This window comes from Melozone crissalis, unplaced genomic scaffold (genome assembly GCF_028551555.1).
Source record: "Melozone crissalis strain CALT ecotype California unplaced genomic scaffold, PUWL_Pcris_2 ptg000004l_1, whole genome shotgun sequence".
Classification (NCBI taxonomy): domain Eukaryota; kingdom Metazoa; phylum Chordata; class Aves; order Passeriformes; family Passerellidae; genus Melozone; species Melozone crissalis.
The window spans coordinates 36,569,045-36,589,933 of NW_026535782.1; the positions used below are offsets into that span (position 1 = coordinate 36,569,045).

Below are 20,889 nucleotides of genomic sequence, written 5' to 3' on the forward strand. Positions count from 1 at the left end.
CTTTCCCAATTTAGTCCTATCATTTGGTTTAACAACATTCAGGTCCAACATGCCAAGTCTTCTCTTCCAGCACTAGAAAGTTTCATTGGGTTTTTCTGTTTGTCTTGTTGGGGCTTTGTTTTTGTTTTGTTTTGGTTTTTAATTATTTTTAAAGAAAGGAAGCAGATATAACTACTATCAAAGGAAACAGCTGCTGGGACTGGTGCTGAGGAGAGGCACTGGTCTACGGGCAGGCTGGTTTCAGGGTGTCCAGGGCTGAGAAGTAAGAACATGGGTACCCCCAAAGGGAGGGACAGCACCCTCGTAACTTCATTTCATTCAGGGTAGTTAACACTGTCCTCCTGCTCCTCATTTGAAGAAGAAATAAAATTAAAATAAGGAAAATCATTCCAAGCTGACACTCACAGAAGGTAATAGAAGGTCAGACCTCAACAGGCAACAGGTGGTTTACATTTGAACATAACCCAACATGTTACAACTAATGAAAAACTGTAAGAGTGAGAATTAGCTTCATAAGATAAAAAGATACCTGTTTATCTTCTTGAGGATCAGTCTCCCCTTTACTGGAATCAGAATTTGTGTCATCATCTTCATCAGAACTGTTCATGATATCTTCTTCATCTGACTGAAGATCTCCCATTACCACATTGGGATGATCATGGTGTTCTTCTAAGGACCTAGTATTAAAATATATTCATGATACTTCAATTATGTAAAGAGCTTTTTGCTTCACCCCACATTAAATTATCTACTTGGTGTCAGACACCCTGAAAACATCAGAGGGTAGTCTGAAGATTATAGCAGTTGGAGGCTTTTCCACAGTGGACTCACAACTCTGCAACATTTTATATATGGTAGTATTGATACAATGCTCATTGGCAGCAAGCAAAAGCCACAGTACCTTTGGAGTATTTATACTATTCATGTCTATCCATCAGAGTTTGCCTAAAAACAAAGTCTGATAAATCTATTCCCTTATTGCTATGTCCATGTACAGAGCAACATTTGTACTGTGTGCAGGACAAAAAAAGGTGATAGCCATTTTGCTATCCTCTATCTCCCAGCAGCAGGTCTTGTTCCAGATATGGTACTCACACTGGAGCTTTGTGAAATTCTAGATGCCCGTATACATACAGGCCTGTTTCTCAATGCATATGCTAAACAACTGCTTCAGTGACAGCAATATCATAACCATTCTGTCCAACAACTCTTCTTAAAAGCAGCAACACAGAATCTTTTGCAATTAAGAACACCCATCCTCCCAAAACAGACACCTTTTGGAGAGCTGTCAAAGCTGTACAATCATTGCAGAGGTCTCTTTTTATTAGCTTCATCCATTTTTGCAATACAGGAATTGCATGAGACAGGCACACAATCTCCTTCCTCTAACTAGCCTTGACAACTTCAGTAGAGATTTAAGAAATGCAATTCTAGAAGAAAATAAAAAAGGGGGTAGGGAAAGATAGACAGGAAAACAGACTAGCGGAAACAGCCTTAAGTTTTTGGAAGGTTACATGGAAACACACCAAATCTCTGGGTTCCTACTTTTAATCCTCAAAAGTATCTAATTATTTCCAATTACATTAAAGCGATCTAAAAATCACATAATCTGTGTTCAAGGTCTACAAAAAGATGCTGGGATGCCACAGATTTATTGACATGAGCCAAAACTGATTAGCTATCCTGCAAAACAAAAAGCAAATCCAGGAAACCTTGTCCATGAGCTGCTGCAGCCAGCAGAGATCTCTCTGGGCTGACCAACACCTAATTTTATACAGCCAATGACTGCCAGGGCTGCACACTTCTCCATACACCTGGCCCTCTGCCTCCCGAGGCAAGGTACAGTCAGGACTGGTTTTCTCCTTGCTTTGAATCAGAGGAAAGCAGGGATGGAGGGTAACTACTCAGACTTGCCACCTCTATCTGTGGATAGAGAAGGAAAATCTGTCACCATGGATCCCACAGAAGGTGTCTGCTAGCAATCTGAAAAGCAGAAATGTTCCTCAGGGCTTGGGCTCAGTATTGGGACTGGCACTGTTAAACAGGTTTGTCAGCAACGTGGACAGAGGGACTGGGGGCACCCTCAGCAAGAGTGCCAGCAGGTCAAGGAAGGGGATTCTGCTACAGCAAAGTGTTTATTTCACAATGCTCAAGACAGAGTTAAAAACAAACAAACCAACACAAAAATGCTGATCACAAATAAAAATGTATTTGGAGGTAAAGAATAACTGGCCTGTGGACAGACCTTGGTCAGCCATGAAGGCACAGAGAAGATTAAAATAACTTGGTTCTATTATGACAACACAGGAAGGACTTGGGAAACTCCCAAGCAGTTACTGTCTCCCTTAACCAAATGGGGTGGGGGAAGGAAGGAGACTGTAAGGTCATCACTGAGCTCAACAAGGTCCTGAGCCAAGACTGCAGCACCCTGGGTGCAGAGAGACACCCTTTATTTGGGTTTGGAAATTATCAGCTCCATGCAGGAAGATGGCAGCCAGCAGAGAGATGAGTGCTGACGACAACGGCATATGGTGTATGCCAGGGACAGCTCTCATAGCGCCTCCAGAAGTTTCAGGAAGACAAAAACAGCAGCTTTTTACTGGAGCTTTCCCTGGAATCATGCTAGCAGGAAACTAAGATTTCTGCAGTTATTTATTAACTTCAGCAATTCAGAAAACTCCTTGTCTAGTTTATATGTCACTGTCAGCTGAGAATATTTATTTTAGCAGCTGCCATCTCATATGCTTTTATTATGACAAACATCTTTATTACATCAGTAGCATGACATGAGGTAGATACCTGCCCCAGCTTTAGCAAAACCTGCAACAGAAATTACTGCTGTTCCTTCCCTTACTAAATTACCCAGCTTTACCATCCACATCTGTCAATGAATCTATCTCTGACCAAGGGTATTTTTTCCTCTACTGCAAAATATATTAAGTGCTTTATCTCTGACCACACTGGAATATACTTTTTAGTCCATTATTCATTAATGGCTATTTTTGTTAATAGACATTTTATTGCCTTTTTTTCTACCCTTAATATTTGTTTTAATTGCCGTTTTAATTTCCTTTAACTGAGATTCCTTCTCATCAAGAAAACATTGTTTTCACACCTGTGACATCACTGTTCTTTTGCCTCAGCATATTCTACTGGATGCCCACTCCCAGACTTTGTTGTCATTTTTCATTTAAACTTTTCAGGGCAGCTATGCCAAAACCTAGAAGTTTTAGAAAATCTACCTTTTTGGAAGTCAGAAACAAGAATACTTCCAGATGAAGCTGTGTTTTACTTGTACAAACCCAATTCCCTCACCACTGAAGGATGAAGAACAAACTAGCTGGCTTGTGTTGTGTGAAGCAATTTCTAAACGTAAGATTAATCAGCTTATTTAATAGAAAGTTTCAGTAAAAAAAATACTTAAACATTTAAATAATTAAGTAGTGATAACTAGGATGTGTAGTAAGTGTCCACAAATGACAGCCACTCGCTGTATAAATTTTTTTTCTTCCTATAAATCACAATGTTGAAGCAGTAAGCTCCTTTTCTGGCCTTTGTGGTGCTTATGCCCATACTATTCATGTAAAGGAAGCTGTGACAGCTAAGAGAACCATGTATTAAATCTTACATACAGTGTCTACTCCACTTGTATCCTGTATTTGCTCAGTTCAGAGCACTCCGGTTCTTCCACATGATACATCTTGTTGAGGGGTTTTTTAGTGGTATTTTTAATACTTTTTCCCTTCTTTTCTTTGCTTTTTAAAGAAAGAACACATTGCATGATTAGATGATCAAGAGTCAGTTCACACTCAGCTATTTTCCAGAATCAAACAAGCCATCAGTCCAGGGATAGGATGCAATACTGGAGCCAGGGTAGATACCTTTGTGGTGATATCTGCAGTTGTGTCCTCTCCATAGAAAATGGGGACAGAGTTACTGTGTTTATTTGTGTTTATCAGCCACGTGCTGAAGAACAGGCAATTACCCTCAGACATTACACCTTAACCTCTCATGGTAAATGCTACAGCTTTTCTGGTGAAACAGAAAGCAGATCTGTATTTACTGATTACTCTTGTCTGTACTTTTACCTCTGAAGTCATCTATAACATAAGTGTTTGCATGGTTCTCTTAAAGTTATCTCTGGATAAAGTGAAATCCCTTGCACTTTAACAGCCTTTGGAAATAGTAGTAAATCTTTAAATAAACAGAGTATTTTCTAGCACATATTAATGTCCCTTTTCCAAAATACCACAAGCATGCAGTAAGGCTTATTTTAAGTGGCACTTCTGATAGGTATTTTGGGGATACTGTGAACTGTCTCTATCTTGTTCCCTCTTCATCACGATTCTTTGTCCTACCCACAGCACTACCCATAGAAACTTCTGCATTATCAGTCATGTGAAACACCAGCCCTGCCAACTCACTGTGCTGTGCACTGAGTAAGAACATCTTGCCATATCTCATGAGCAAGGAATCTAAATATAGATGTGGGGCTTTTTTATTTCACACATAAAATGAAGAAATCACTCGTTTGCCTTGGAACGAGCGGCTTATGGGATGATGCATTTATGCTGGGCTGTATTTTCCAATTGCAATAGTAAAATACTAATGAAATAAAACATGCTGCTCCTAGCAAGATAAACTGTCAAAACTTAACAATTGCCATCAGACTATTACCACTGGGAATCAGCATAAAAACCACTTATTGTCTTCAAAAGATGACCAAGACTAGTTCAGACTAGTTTATTTGTCTTATAATAGAAGCTTCAGATACACCTGTGGCTTCACTTTCAGACACTGTTGATTTGGACCCTCCATAGGGCACTATGGCCTGAAGTCACAATTACCATTTCAGTCTCCGTTTCCCACTCCTTTAGAAAGCAAATAGTACTTTAAGGTTGATTGAGATCATTCAGAAAGATTCCCTGCCATGGAATGCTCCAACATTAAGTATTTTATAGTACATTGGAATGACTTCAAGTGTTAGCATCACCATAACTACTGAAAAGCAAGTTTCCACAGCTCCAAAGTATTTGCTAAAATAGATTCATCCACGCTACTGTTTTACACACGTTTCCTTGAGATCTTCATTATTTTTAGATCCTTTTCCTACTTTCAGTAAGTAATAAAAATATGTAGGAATGCTGAATGAACAGAGCCTTGCACACAACACTGCTAAACTCTTAATTTCTCATCCTTTTGTTGTTTTAAAAGGAGTCTCTGGTATAGTCCTCTTTATCTTTCTGTCTCTTCCTCCAGTATTTTATTGCACATTTTTTGTGGGTGTTTATGTTTATTTATTTTAGAAGCAAGCTTTCAACATGCAGGCAAAATTACACAAACTGAAGTTCCTACTCAACTAAAAAATACATACCAGAACTTCAGAGAGCAACTTAACATGCCCTATTATAATATTTCATCTCAAATCCTTTTTGTATCATTACAGCATTTCACCAACTTTTCACAGCTGCTTGCACCTCAAGCAAGGTGTGAAAAATTTTTCCCCAGAGAGCAAGCTACTATTATTAGTGCTTATCCATTTTCAGTTTTTAACATCACCATTCCCTGCAATCAATTTTAGTAATTAAGGCATGTTCAGCTACTAGTTTTTTAAGACCTAAAAGCACACTGGCTCTCTGTGAAGGCAATAGCTGATAACATTGTCATTTTTTCACAGCCCCTAGTACTCCCAATAGCTCTAAGCATGCCTCACCAACTGATTCCCTCCATGAACTCTAGTTCTTCACTTCTGGGAAAATGCAATGGTAAAAGACCTAAAAACAAAATGTTCTATAGAATCTTTTCTGCTTGGTACTATCTAAATTCAGAATCTCTTTCAAGGAAGGACTGTAAATATAGAACTTGAATTAATATCTCAAAACAATTTAGGAAGTAATTACCTGATTTGGGTGTTCAAACAACAGAAGATGCTCCTGGAAAGTCAAAGCAAAAGTGAACTTAATGCTTGGTTAATAATCCTTTTGTTTTGTTTAGTGAATTTCTTCTGCTTTTATTTAATGCTTCTTTTTAAAGACAGTCCAGTGTCTTTATTATTTAATTACTGCAGGTTTTTGGAAAAAGAAAACCAGTTCTAGAAAGCAAGCATACTTAGCAAAGCACTAAGATAATAAAGGATGCCAACCAAGATCATGTGTGGGCTCCTATGGAAGGTTTAAGAAAATACATAAAGGGATTAGTGATCAGCAAGATTAGTAAAGGCATCAATTGCAGCACTTTTTGGATTAGTTACATTTTGCTGCAATACCTCCCATCCACAAGCAGCCTGAAGAAGTCAACACCAGCAAACCAGTCTAGAAAGCACAAAGATGAATTTCATATCACTCTAGATGCACCTGGAGCTTAATTGGAGCTTAATATTCACCCCTCACTCCATCTTCAGATTCCCTGAACAACAGTAGCTGTTTACCATTAGAGCTAAAAACATCCCATCCCTTGTTTTTGTCATGTCCCCCTGCTTTTCATTTCTCCTTCAGGCACACTGGACCACGAAGCAGCAAATGAAGATGAAATGCAACCCAGGCCAGGGGGATGACTTCTACAGCATCAGTCACCTCTCTGGTTTAATGACAGACTCACAGATGAAACAAGCTGAAGCTGAGATCACATCTCTCTTCTCCAGGGGCAGTGGACAGTGAGAAAGGCCGGTGGATGCTGCTGTGTCTCAGTGCTGATGTGGCTGCCAGCCCTGGAGACTGCTTGCCTTATTGCAGCCAAGCTGCTTGGGCTTCAGCTTCTCTGCCAAAAATGGTGCTTTTTCACAGCAAGAGAGCAAGATAGCAAGGTGCCCTCTCAAATATGATTTTACACACCAGCACTAACGTTATGCCATTTGTTCTCCTGCAGTAAGATGTCAATGATATTAATAAATTATTATTATGACAAATAACAAGAAAAAAGGCAACCAGATATGGATTTTTATTGGTGTGATCTCAAGGAACATGACAATTGATTTTGATCTTTTTGTTTATATCTTTTAAGACTACCTAAATAGATCATGCTGGTGAGATTCACTAGTTCCTTCTGTGAGTGATCCTGCCACAGGTGGCATGGCAAGGAATAAAACAGACCTCTATAGTGCTCTTTAAAATTAAAAAAAAAAAAACACCACAAAACAAAGGGCAAACAAACCAAACCAATGAATCCATGACTATTTGCATTGCTTAGCACTGTTGTGCTATATTCTCTCCAGGCTGGTTAAGGAATTTTAAGGATTTGACTACAAATATAAACACTCCTCAAGAATCACAGCTAGAAAACAGAAACTACTAGCATCCAGCTGAGCAACTACAACTGAAAATAGTTTGTGCACTCCAGGTTCCTTTTCCAAATTTCAATTTAAAGACTTCAATAACTGAAACTGAATTATTTTAAACAATATCATATGTACTGTATGCACTCATTAGTGTCCCCTTTTTTTACAAAAAGCCAAGATCTTGATGACAGAAATACACTATCAAAAGAAAAGCTCAATACAATCCATTTGAAATGCATTTTCATTCAGAGCCATTTCCACTTTGAAAGCTGTCTGCTGCCTCCTGGGCAATGGGCTGGCTGCTGAGAGAGGCCATGTGGAAATGCCAGGAGTTTGCTCTTGCCAGGACAAACACCAAGAACTACCCTCTTTGTCCCAGTCCTTACCTCTGGCACTCACTGGTTACACCTGGGACTTCTGGGCAAGGAGGGTATCACAAACACTGTGAGAGCTGCCATGACATTTGGGCTGTTAGATCATGCCACTGGCAGCTCCTTCTATACTTGGCTGAGCACGTTGCAAACTTCTGCACCTGACTTGCTTGAACCAAGTTATCCCAGTGTTTGCAGCCAGCAGCATTCAGTTTAGGATTTGTTATCCTCAGGTCAAGGCAGCACATACTACTTTCCTCAATGAGATGAAAGAAAAATACAGCTGACTCACATTCTGAGCAAAAACACCACAAAAAAACAAAACAAAAAACAACAACAACAAAAAGCACCAAAAAGCAACCCAAAACAAAAAAACCCACATTTGTCATATGCGCTTCACATTAAAAAAACAGGTACAAAATTTATTAAGTAATCCATTCTGTCAGTAACCCTACTTCAGGCACACTATGATCAAAGAGTCATGCTCATATTTCCATGGCACAATTTTAAAAAGCACAGTTTAAAAAAAAGTGCAAACAGATGTCAAATTATCTCCTTATTTAGCTGTGATTTGCAAACGTGAGCTCCTGAGGCCAGAGGCACCCAAGGATAGCTCACCACAGGCAGCCTCTCACCGAAGTCATCTTCAGTGAGACGTTTGTTGACAATTCCTCAGTTCCCTGGAAAGTTCAACATAAACACACATGCATGCTTCAGATGTTTCTACACTCACCACAGCAAAGCCACATTAGAAAAGAAAAGGATAAGACAGACAGAGGTCTCACTTTAAAAGTCTGCAAGAAAACTGGTGCTCACAGTGGGACAGCTCAGCTTCTGAACAGCCAGGCACAGCTGACATCAGACCGAGCAGGACAGACACTTAGATTGACAAATAACCATGAATACTAACCAAGATCACAAGTGGGTTTCTATGGAATGTTTAATATATAATGAGGTAACTGATCAGCAAAAGGCGTCAATTACTGCACCTTTTGATTGAGTTACATTTTGTTGAATACCTTCCCTCCACAACCAGCCTGAAGAAGTCAACATCAGCACAATTCCTTTCACAAGCCAGTCTAGAAAGCATAAAGATGAATTTCATATCACTCCAGATGCACCTGGAGCCTAACCTGTCATAAATTCAGAACTGTCACCTGAACTTCAGACCTTATGAACAACAGTGGGTGTCTACCATTAGAGCTAAAAAATCCCCTCCCTCACTGTCATCTCCATGTCCCTCTGCTTTTCCAGTCTGCTTTGGGCATATTGGATCATGAAGCAAAAAATGAGAGTGAAATGCAGCCTAGGCCAGGAGTCTTCCTTATCTTACCCATCCCAGCAAAGGTGCCCAAAGCAGATGATGCAATGTAGCAGAATATGATCCAGGAGGGAACAATGGGACAGTATTGAGCACTGGTACTGTAAAGTACTGTGGCAAAACCTAGGGATTTAAACCCTTGGCTGGAAGCATGTAAAGGGAAAGAGATCCCTGCACTGGTGCTTCCATCACCACCAAATGCTGTGAGGGATTACCTCTCTCCCAGGGTAGGTAAAGAGAATTTACAGTCATGAGCATACTGTGCAGCATGACTTTGGAAAGCACAGTTTAAAAAAGGTGTGAACAGCTCTCAAATTATCTCCTTGCAGAGATTTACAGTAGAATTTAAATCTTTTTGCCTTCCTCTATCATTAACTCTTGTTTCATTGCGAGAGCTGCAATGCTCATGGGAAAGATCTTTGGAAGAAGCTCCTGTAAAAAGCAATATAAAAAGGACCAGAAAAATATGGCATTTGTTCACAATCAGGACCTCTTATTCTAACTTGCCTCAATTCACAAAACAGACCCTTGTGGGATGTAGAAGATTGGGAAAGGGCAGCAGGATCAGAATAAAAACAACACTTCATTTTCCAGTCACACAAAAAAAGGAAAAACCACAAGAGAACTAGCACACACTAAATAGACTTCTGGTAAACTAGAATGTAATTGTGACAAAAGAAGTCAAAACAAATGTATCAAATAGGAAAGGGAAAACTCAAACCAAGTGAGAACAAAACTTCCTATTAATACCCATTTCAAATAAAATTGATCTTACCCTGTAAGAGCTACAAGCCAGAGCTACAGTGACATTTCAATGCATAGCTACTTCTGCTCACTGTAATCACAGTTAATGCAAGGCCCTACCCAATATCTTCTCTATTGACTCAGCATTAGTTTTATGATTTTTGCATGACTATTCCTGAATCAGGGCTCCAGTATCTCTCTTCAAACAGCTGGTCACTCAATTTAAAAATAATGCACATCCTATTGCACTTGGGTTTTTTTACATACCAGATATTGAGAAGATGACAAAAGCTGAGTAACAGATTACTCAAAAGGCAGTGACCTAGATCTGAAATAAAAATGAAGTGGCTTAGTTCCTAAACACACAACTCTGCACGCACGGGAGCTGATGCAGCTTCCTGGACAGTATGTCAGAAAAGAGGGGGTGAAATAGTTTGGTCAAGAGTAACACAGACTGAGAGTAAAGAACAACTGAGCTGCTTGCAAGATTATTTATTAGACTTCTGCTATGTCTTCCTCTAATCTTTTGCACAAATTAGAAGAATGGGATTTAGACACTCTTTATAAACTTTTCATCTTCTCTAAAAATCTGTACAGAACAGCCCACCTCCACAAACACCACTGGGAAAAAAGCAACAAAAAACTCAAGTGAACTTTCATCAGTTGAAATCACTGAGCCATAAGGCTCAGGTTGTAGCTTCCAAAATGGTAGTTTTGGTAAAAACTACCTTAAAGATTTCTTTAGTCTTTTTCTGCTTGAGTAGAACAGTTTTTCATAAGCACAAAGATATTTCAAAGAAAAATTAAAACTTGCATAAACTTTATGTTTCTAAATAAAGCTTACTGGATTGTAGCATTTAAAATAAAACCAAGCATTTCTTTACCTAAATTTTATCTAGTGCATTGAAACAACATAGCTGCAGTTTTGTAAATCTATTCATTAAAACATCTTTAACTAGGTCAAATAGAAATGCTGGGTAAATGTGGCATATTAATATCACTGTTGGCATTTAAATAAAAAACTAAGTTTATATTTTGATCACTTTCTTTACACATTTATTTTGTGCCACCTAAAAATGATACTGTTTTACAGATACTACTACATTAGAATGCAGTTGGAATATCACTGTGCCACAGTGCTCCACAAGCACATTTCCTGAGCTGATGCTGAAACTAACCCACAGGAAAAGGCTGCTGTTGAACATATAAATGGGTCTTTCATCAATTCTCATATCCCATTAGACTCTCCACTCTGCATCTGATGTATTCTCTAGAGCTACATTTTGCTAATTTATATCACAGTTGGCAAAAGGAGACAGAGCGCACACAGTGGAGGCGGGGGAGAAAGGCCACCATCGGTGACAAATATGCAGCGTTAACTGAGCTTCCTCCGCCTTCAAGAAAAGGAAATACATATGAAGAACGCCAAAATGAGGAAAAACACAGACATGGAATAAAAGAGGAAAGAAAAAGATAAAGCACTGCAGATTAATTTCCGCAAGTGCGTGACGCTCGAGTTCCCGTTGGCCACGAGCAGGGGGTAGGAAGGAGCCTAAGGGACTCAGGAGCTCTGTGCTTCCCTGGCTCCCCACGGCACACGGAGCCAGCCCCAGCTGAGGCCACGAGCCAGGCACTGGGCTGAGGGCAGCGGCACCGGAAGGACAAGGACATCCTTCCATTGTACCGGGGGAGCAATGGCAACGCAAGTCTGGACATTTCTGCTATCTGCGATGAGCATTTCTTCAGCGGGAAACAAAGGATAGCACAGCTTACCCTCCAAATGGCTCTTTTAGTGCCATTTTTAATAAGGACTGCATGTGCATCAAGGTTAATACGATGTAATTTTCTAGACTGCACAAGACTGACCAAAGTAGCCACCAAATCTTTTGGCGAGCAGATGAGGACTCACCCAGCAGCTGGGCAGTGCTCACAGCACTGCCTGCCTCATCAGCACTGACACCATCTTACTGCCTCTCGTAAAATAAAAAGATAACATCGAGAACTGAAACCACACCTGTTTTTATGCAGCACTTTTAATACCACCTGATCACTTACAAGACTTTTGCTATTGCTCCTCCAACTCTGTCAGAAGTTTTCCTGGCCGTGCCAGTCTTCTATACCCATCTCTTTCTTTTACCAAAATCAAGAGGGAGCCCTTGAAAAGAGGGATTAAATAAATATCAAAGACAAAAATTCTTTTTCACTACCATCTTGGGACCGTCACAATTATTTTGATGTCATAAGACATTTTAAATCTTTTCCTGAATGAACTGTACACCAGAATAACAGTATTGGAAAAATGCAGTTCTCCAACTTCTTTCTCTCTCTCATTGAAGATTAAGACAATCAGACCTCAGGATCTCTCCCACTGTCAAAACAGATTAAATCAGCACATCTCAAAAACATATTTGCATGAGGATGTGTCAAGATTGTAATGAAGTTTCTATTTAGTCTGATATTAAAAATCTTAAAAAGAGGAGGAGTCAAGAGAGGAAAGTATCAGCATGGTTCTACCAGTTTGCTTTTGAAGATTTGAGTATTTTTCCAGAGTACCTATTTTCTTCTTACAGTATACACATTTTATTTCAAGTTGTATAGCAGACTACACTGTAAAGCTGTACAACTGAAAGACACTCCAATGCTAAGGAAAACTTCTCTTACTGGAAAAGCAGACCATGGAGACACTGACTCAGATAAAGTCTCTTGGAAAGAAAGAAAAGAAAACCCAAAACAGTCCATATGCTCTCCTGAGCAACTAACTGTGAGCCTTCCATGTAGCTACACTTGTGGTACAAAATAATGAACTTGACACTACAAAATGGAGGAATTCCAGAGCCAAGGGTCCCAGCACTTGCACTGTCCCCTAAGTCCTTATGTGAAACATCAATATTCCCAAGCAACTGTATTACTACCACTTCTCACCAACATTTCCACGATGTGACTCTGATTACACATGCCTACCAATTACAGAATTTGTTTCTTCGCGGTCTGTAAGAGCAAAAAGTGACAAGTCAGCAAACCGGCTTATTCCTTTCATGTGACAGGCAAGGATTGCTGTGTCTGTCCCCACCTCGGGGCTGGGGCTGCCCGAGAGGCTGCAGACCTGAGCCCTCTGACTCACTCCCCACTGACAAACCCCCAGAGCTGGCAGAGGCATCCCTGCTGCACCACCACTGAGAAAAGCAGGGAGGGCAAAAGAAAGGCAGGCTCAAGGAAGCACAACACAGAAAGAAAGCCAGTGACAACACATGGCCGAGGATAACGAAGCCTGAAAGGAAAGCTAAATAGCCTATTAGCAAAGCTATTTCATTAAAACCTGACGGGCAATTGCAGGGAAAGAATTTTATGTACAACCAAGGATGGCAGAAGCCAGCTAGACACACGGGGGAGATTGGAAGACAAGGCAAAACTGCAGAGCTGATGCAGAAGGAAGAACTGACCTTCTTCAGATCAGAAAATAATCTTTGAGACCCTATGAAATATTAAAAAAAAAATCTATTTCTACATACTTGGCCTCTATTTATCAAGAAATTATATCTATCAAAAAAAATTCAATAAAAAGAAGACATGGGTATAACACATCCAATACCTAAAATGTATTTTGCGCATTCAAATCTCAGCATAAGGGTTTGAACTTGCAATATTTTAAATGCTATTTAGATCTTGCAGTCTTTTATTAATTTAGTGTTTCTGAATGGGAATTTTGCAATTACAAAAAAACCCTAAAAACACACACAAAAAACTCCCACAAAACATACAAAAAACCCCCACCACAACATCAAAGAGGAATATGTATCAAAGCAAAGTGCTTAACCACACAGATTTCAATACGAAATTCAATATTCCACGAAGGTTTTCATGGACACTTAATTGACCTCTGGGGACTCAGTCCCCAAAGAAGAATTTAGTACAGAAAATTAAACTTATATTTTGCATTGATATGCTCATTGCTAGAAAACCAATGGATTATTCTAAATCAGCAGGTGTGGGTAAAATACAAAGTAATATTTGATTAAACCAGCGTTGAAATCATAAAGGATTGTTGTCACATGGTACTCCCCCCTCTCCAGGCCTTTCCAAAGAAAAATCCTAGCTGGAAACACAATGTCACAGTCATAAATAAAATAGCAGTCATGTACATTTGCAATATCTTCAAGGAACACTGTCAAAAGTAGCCAGTAAATACAGTATGCTATTCCCAGGAGGCTGAAGGAGTAGACTCACTCAACCTAAAATACAACTGCCTTGCATAGGAAAATGTAATACCAAAAGGAAGACCACAAACAAAACCCAAAACAAACAAACCAACCAAAAACCCAAACATAAAAAAAACCCCAAAAAATCCAGCAATCCCAGGGAGCTGCATTTCCTATTATCTGACTGGATAATGATATTTAAAACTTCTTTTACACTTAACAGAACATTTTCTATCTTACAGCATCTAGTCTTCACTCACTTTGTTTATACAGTACTCATAAAAGCCCATTCATCTAAATTATCCATTTTAAATTGGCAGTTAAACAGGTAGGCTAGACAAAAATAAATAATCCTTCAACACCATTTTGAAAGACTTCTTTTTTGTATAGTGGAAACAAAACATAGACTATCTGCTCCCAAGCTATTGACATTATTTACTTTATTGAGAATATTCCCATGAAGTACTTAACAAAAGCCTAATCCATTCTGACTCTCAGCAGCAGCAGCACCTGTTCCACCTCAGTGGTTCATACACCAGATCAGGACCCTGACTCTCTTCCTTTCAACGCCAAGCCTTCTCTTTTCAGTAGAAAGGAGGTTGACATCAAATATCTCAGAAATTAAATCCTGACAACTGCTACCTACCATTAATTACCCAGGCCTGCCACTTGCATGAAATTCCCTGTGGGAAGGCTCAAGCAAACAATACATAGCTGAATTGAACGTGACATACGAAGTTCAGATAAATGCGTCAAAAGCTATTACCATTCTCCATTAAAGCATACTGGTTTCACCACATGGGATTGTGAGGAAATTCCTCTGTAACCACCAAAGCATTCAGTACATTATCAAATTTTATTTCTTCCTCCAGAAAGAAATGTAGTGTGAGCTGAACACACCACTGAACTCTTCTGGTAATGGCAAGACTGGCATTCAGACTTAATATACTGAATGTGCTTTTATGGGGGCTTAGAAGTGTGGGCTATTGGTCTGAATTTCTCAGAAGAACAATCTCATTTGTACATTGGTTTTAATCATAAGACAATTTGCTTTGAGATGCCCATTAGCAGTGCATTACAGGAATCTGTGTGCCACAATCTATGAAAAAGAGCTGAGTGCGTGTTCTGACAGGCAGGGGAAAACGCGAGAGGCAATTATTTCAGTAACAACAGCAGCACTGTTTCTCCAACTGGTTTTATAATACAGCCTGGCCCAGGAAATGATAAAAAGCTCTTACAGAACTATGCAGAAACGGTAAGACAACATCGATAAGGAAGCTTCAAAGGATTTGAGATAATACTGGATGGGAAAACTGGAGAAGCTGCCTGCCTGGCCCGTCTGGGCGAGGACCCTTCCACCTCCCAAGGCAGAGCCAAAACGAATATTCATCCCTGCTCTCCCAGCAGCACTGCTCCAGGTCAGCAGACTACTGTACTGCTATGAGCCTTTTTTTTTCCCCTAGGGATTTCTTTATTCTATGAAATCTGTTGAAGTAACTACATGCATCACTTGTTTCCTAAGGCAGTTTCCAACTATTTCATTTGATTTAAAATAAACATGTTAATGGGTCTAGTTCTTGTTTTCTATGGGTGCTTCTTAAAGAAAAACAACACAAACCCAGCCAAGGACATCCAATTTAGGGAGCAGCTTCAGGTGTAGGGGTGTCAGAGAGACCATTTAAACCCTTATATCACCATTGATACTGGGGAAAGTTTGTGTGGACAGGAAATAATAAATCTCACACATTTAGGCAAATAAGAAAACTACAGAATTTCACTTCAGGAGCAATTGCAATCTCACATCTACTATGCTTCATACAGCAAAACTATCCTCTTCCTAAAAGCTGACAGATACTCACCTGTATTCAGAACAAAGCAACATAAACCAAAATGAGTCACATAAACACATGAAATGCATCCTTATGCAAGTTTGGTCTCACCCTTCTTAGGTACATCAAATTGAGGAAATACCAAGACAACATGGTCAAAATCCCTGAAAGATGCTCTAAGATTAGACTTAAACAAAAAGCATACACTCTGTCAGTGTATACCAAAGACAAAACTAAGAAACACCCTGCTGTAAACTATAAACGTACTCAACAACCACTTGAATAAAATGTACCAGTACCTAGCCCATAACTAGAAATCCTATTTTCCATTATAAGGATTCACCCTTCCCAACAAACAGACCTATGTTGATAATATTAGCTACATAACAATTAACATAGGATGCCCCTTAAAATATTTGTCTCTTCCTATCTAAGAGAACACAGATTCTTTGGAGCATGTGTTTACTATATACACATCCAAAATGAAACAAAGCTTAGTAACTCCCAGTGAAAAAGGAAGTTAAATGTGACTATGTAGAAGCTAATTCATTTATTCTTGTCATTGTGCATATGTTCTCAAGAGCATGAAGAAGTTTGCCGGGGACTTTAAAATATCCAGCCTGCATATTTGATTCAAATCCTTATTGCTGGTTTGAGATAAATCTTTAGGATCTGTAAGATAAACTGATCAGCTGAAGTTAAGAAATTGCATGATACCATACTGGGACAAAGTGATGCTTTACATGTTACCACACTGACAGACACACTAAGTGATGCTGTTTAGGGAGAGCACATGAGTCTGGCCACTCCCTGTGACTCATTTCTCCTCCCAGCATCCATCACAACAATACAAATATTAAAATATCTATTCCTGCCTATTCCATTTAGCAGCCATTTTGGATGTAGAATCACAGAATCATTAAGGTTGGAAAACACCTCAAAGATCATTCAGTCCAACAGTTAAACAAGCACTGCCAAATTCATCACTAAACCATGTCCCCAAGTGCCACAGACAGACATTTCTTGAACACTTTCAGGGACAGTGATTTCACCACTTCCCTTGGTAGCCTATCCCAGTGCATGACCGACCACCCTTTCAGTGAATAAATTTTTCCTAATATTAAATCTTAAACTCCCTGGGGCAAATGGAGGCTGTTTCCTCGTATCTATGAACCTGTCCAATCCCTTTTTGAATCTGCTGACACTATCTGTCTCCACTGCCTCCTGAGCTAAAGAAACACAGCAGCAACCTGCAGTTACCAAACCCCATCATGCTAATATTCTATGAGTCACACAGAAACTGTGCACCACTATCACCTTTGCTGGGAGCACAGACAGACTCAGAGGACTCACTGTATTTAGAGAGAGGCAGGAGCTTCTGTTATACCCAAAAAAGCTTTCCAGACCTGATAAAGAATTTGCATAACCAAAAGCTTGTCTGCTCTTCCCAGCTCTATCAACAGATCTAAAAATATATTCATTCCCCCTACAAACCTAGCAACTATGCACTCTTTGGATGGTTATTGCAGTTCACTGTGAGACTGGTAAGGTTCATTACTCCCCACTGAAGTATTTTTGAATACAAATACATGACTGTATCTGATTTGCTTTAATTAAACGTGGAAAAGTTTCCCAAACTTTGAGGAATATATGAGGAAAAGCTAGCTTCCTTTTCCTTTTGACTCACTGCCAAGTGCAAGGAGTTTTCAAAATAACAAAAGCCTACAGAAAGATATACAGAAACAACTGTCCTGCTGACATTTAATGGAAGAGGTACAGGCTCTCAAGTTATCATTTAATCATACTTACAACAACAGAGTTACAATGCAGCTGTTTAACTTCCCTTTTCTCCTTATTTTACCTGTCAAGCCTCCAATGCCTGCTTGTAGCTTCACAAGGCTCCTCAAATTCATAGAAGTCAGTGCTCTGGTCTTCCACGCTGCTGGAGTTCTGCCATTCCGAGCAGAGATTTCTCCTAGCACCCATAGCAAAAGGCAAGTTCTCATACTCAGGTATTTCCTCATAGTGGCACACATTCTCATATTCTGGATCACAAGTGCTGGTTACAGAATTCAGAGGCATTTGGGACAAATTCTCTGCCAAAAGTCCATGTCTTTCTAAAGACTCCAGCCTTTGGTTATTTCGCATCTCAGGCTGACTTCTGTTTCTCTGCCTCTTCTTCTGTAATGCCGGACTACTTATTTCTACAGAATGTGCCTTGGCAGATTTAGCTTTCCTTTCACTGCCTACAGACCCTATATTACTGCTGCTATTTCCATACCCATTCCCATTGGAAAGGCTGGTAATAGCACTCTCCACTGACTGGCTGCCTTTAGACAGAAATTTTTGGAAGTCGCTTTTCTTTAAGCAAACCGACAGTTTCATGTTCAGAAGCTTTTTCAAGCTATTTTTCTTGTGATGGTCTTTGCAGGGCTTGTCTGTCCTGTCCATGTCCACAGCAGAGAGAGACTTGGCCCTAGGCTTCGTCACAACAGTCAGGTGGCTGAAACTGGCGGCAGTTTTTAATGATTCAGAATTTCCTGAAAAGGGAAGAATAGGATGAGGTAACTTCCAGACGGGTTTTTCAGAAGAACGTTTGGGTATGTCACAAGACGAAAGTGCATCCTGCTCCTTGGCTCGTGGATGTGCAAAGGGAGATCCTTCTAGAAGGCTGCTCGATTTGTCTTCACTGCAGGTGTAAGAACTTTTGTCCACAAGCTCTGCCGATGCAGCTTTTTTCAGCAGGCCAGCAGCTGGAAGGCCATGTCTCTGTGGTTTCTTAGGAATAACTTTTGGGGAACTCCCATCCTTTATTTTAAGTTCTTTATTTTCCAAGTTTTGTGGGAAAACATGAAGGCTGTTGACAGCAGGTGAGTGCTGACTGCTTGCCAATTTGACCTGCTTTGGCAAACTCATGGACAGGGTATGACACCTGACAAACTCAGTCCTTTTGTCCACAGCATCTGGCATACTGGTGTCATCTGTTATCTCATCCACAAAGTTATGGTCTGCATTTAAAGAAGATTCAACGTGTCTCCCCAAATCAGGACTTCCGTGTGAAAACTGAGGCAAAAGATTTTGTGAAGCTGACTCTTTCACAGCAGGCTCCTTTACCTGAGACACTTTTTCTGCATTGCTTTGAGTTACCTCACATTTTTCAGGATGAAACACTTCTGCATTATTACTATAACACACACTTTGACCAAGGACATTAATTCTTGCTGGCTTTTTTAAGCTTTGGTCCACAACACCATGAGAATCTTTCTCTGAATTAGATGGTTCCTTTGTTCCTTCTCCTGTGCTGTCTATGCCATCCTGACGGACTAGACATGCAGCACGTGGCTTTCTTGGCTTAGGGACAGGAAGCACTTTGGAACTCAGGACTGAAGATGTTTCAGGGGAGGCTTTATCAGCATCTGCTTTCATCCCCACTTCACCTGAAAACATCCTATTACTACTTAAATTTTCATTCTCTAGAGTTTCCTTGTCCAATGAGGAAAAACAACAGTGATTATTTTCACTAGGACAAATTTCAGACATCTGAAACTCACCAGCAATAATCTTACCATCAACATTTTGTTGCTTCCCTTTAACTACTTCAGAAGATGACGAAGATTGTACAAGTTCCATAAACTCTATTTTAACATCATTCTTGGAACTGCTGCCATTCCCTTTGTCAAATTTGTCTGCATATCTGTGTCTCACAGGACTGCTGTTAGGAAACACACCGTGAGTTAGGACATCCTTAAGTTTCTCTTCCAAAATGCTGGCTTTCAAAACCACCTGACTTCTACTTGCCAATTTTTCATTGTGACTATCCCCCAGAGACAGTGCATTTCTTTCACCAAGCTTGATGTTTTCTAAGGTGTCAAAGTGCTCGAGAATGATCTGAGTTTTACAGGGGTTCTCTCCATTTCCAAGTTTATGAAGGCATTCAAATTTGCAAGGTGACACAGGTAGAATATATGCTGTATTTCCAGTACTCCCTTCTGAGGTTTCATTTTTATAGTTCAAATGGTCTAGAGTTTGAGAAGGATCTTCCCTGTGCTCCTCAAAGCTTTTTGTGCTTTTTCGTGTAGACGATGGAGGTTTAACTTCAGGGATGGAGGAGCTCTTGAGAACCTTTGGTTTTGGTGCAATTGCTGGCTTGGTTTTCCTTGCTGCTTGTATCCCACCACAAAGTACAATATCAGGCTTCGGTGCGACAGGTGGAGGCGCTGCCTTGTGTCCTAGGACAAATTTTGGTTTGGGGGCCACTGGTGGCTTCTTAATTTCTAGGAAGAATGGAAAACAAAGACATTAGTCACCACTGCCCACACAACAACTTCACCTGCAATGCAGAAGTATTAGAAGTTTTGTAACATTTCTGATCTACAAGAACTCAATGTGGGTATGGTTACATTTTTCTCCTAAAAGCATGCCTTCCTTCCCTAACACCACTTCTTTGCTAGTTGCCTTTCTTTGTTTTAATAGGCACATCAAGAAGTGGTAGGGACGTTTTCAAAGTCTTTTCATAAACAAACAGTTTAACCTAGTATTAGTACATGTACTCCCTCACATGCTAAAGTCTCATGCCAAGAAAAGCAGAGCCTGGTTCTGCAGTTTTAACTGCAATACCCTTTTAAAATGTTGCAAGCATGTTAAGTGCCACACATATAATAAACCACAAAGACAATGGGACAGCCAGAATAGTGACTAGGGTAGATCAGTCCCTTCCTCCACCACTTTGAGAAATGTGTAACCCAAAATTCCTCGTTCCCTTCCTCTCCTCTTCAAACAATACCAAGATGAATTACTGTACCAGTTGCAAAATTAGCATATCACTACCAGCAGTTCAGTTAGTCTGTGGTATGGAGTTAGTGCAGTAATTTGTAGCAAGGCAGTACCTTTCCATTGTAAAGCACTATTTCTGTGCCTTGTACAAAATTACTCTTCCCAACTTGTCTGACCTAGAAACAGTCACCACTATTAGGAATTATGACCCACTTGGCACAACAAGATGACAAATCCTGGGCAGAGTGTAAGTGTACAGCACTCAGGAAAAGGAGCTCATGAGGAACTTAGAGATTGTGGAGTTTTGAACCAGTTGTTTGAGTAGTTTTGGGGTTTTTTGTTTGCTTGTGTTGTGGTTGCTTTTTTTTAAAGTATGCCTAAA

The 20,889-nt window shown here is 39.9% G+C and overlaps 1 protein-coding gene across 1 annotated transcript in view; it reads right to left on the bottom strand.

Annotated features, from left to right (window-relative positions):
• FGD6 (FYVE, RhoGEF and PH domain containing 6) overlaps nucleotides 1-20,889 on the bottom strand; it is a 69,619-nt gene that overhangs the window by 40,100 nt on the left and 8,630 nt on the right. The window contains exons 2-3 of the mRNA XM_054274271.1: nucleotides 17,596-20,008; nucleotides 530-677 (exon numbers count right to left, since the gene is read on the bottom strand). Coding sequence (XP_054130246.1) covers nucleotides 530-677; nucleotides 17,596-20,008 — 2,561 coding nt within the window. The remainder of the gene's footprint in view (nucleotides 1-529; nucleotides 678-17,595; nucleotides 20,009-20,889) is intronic.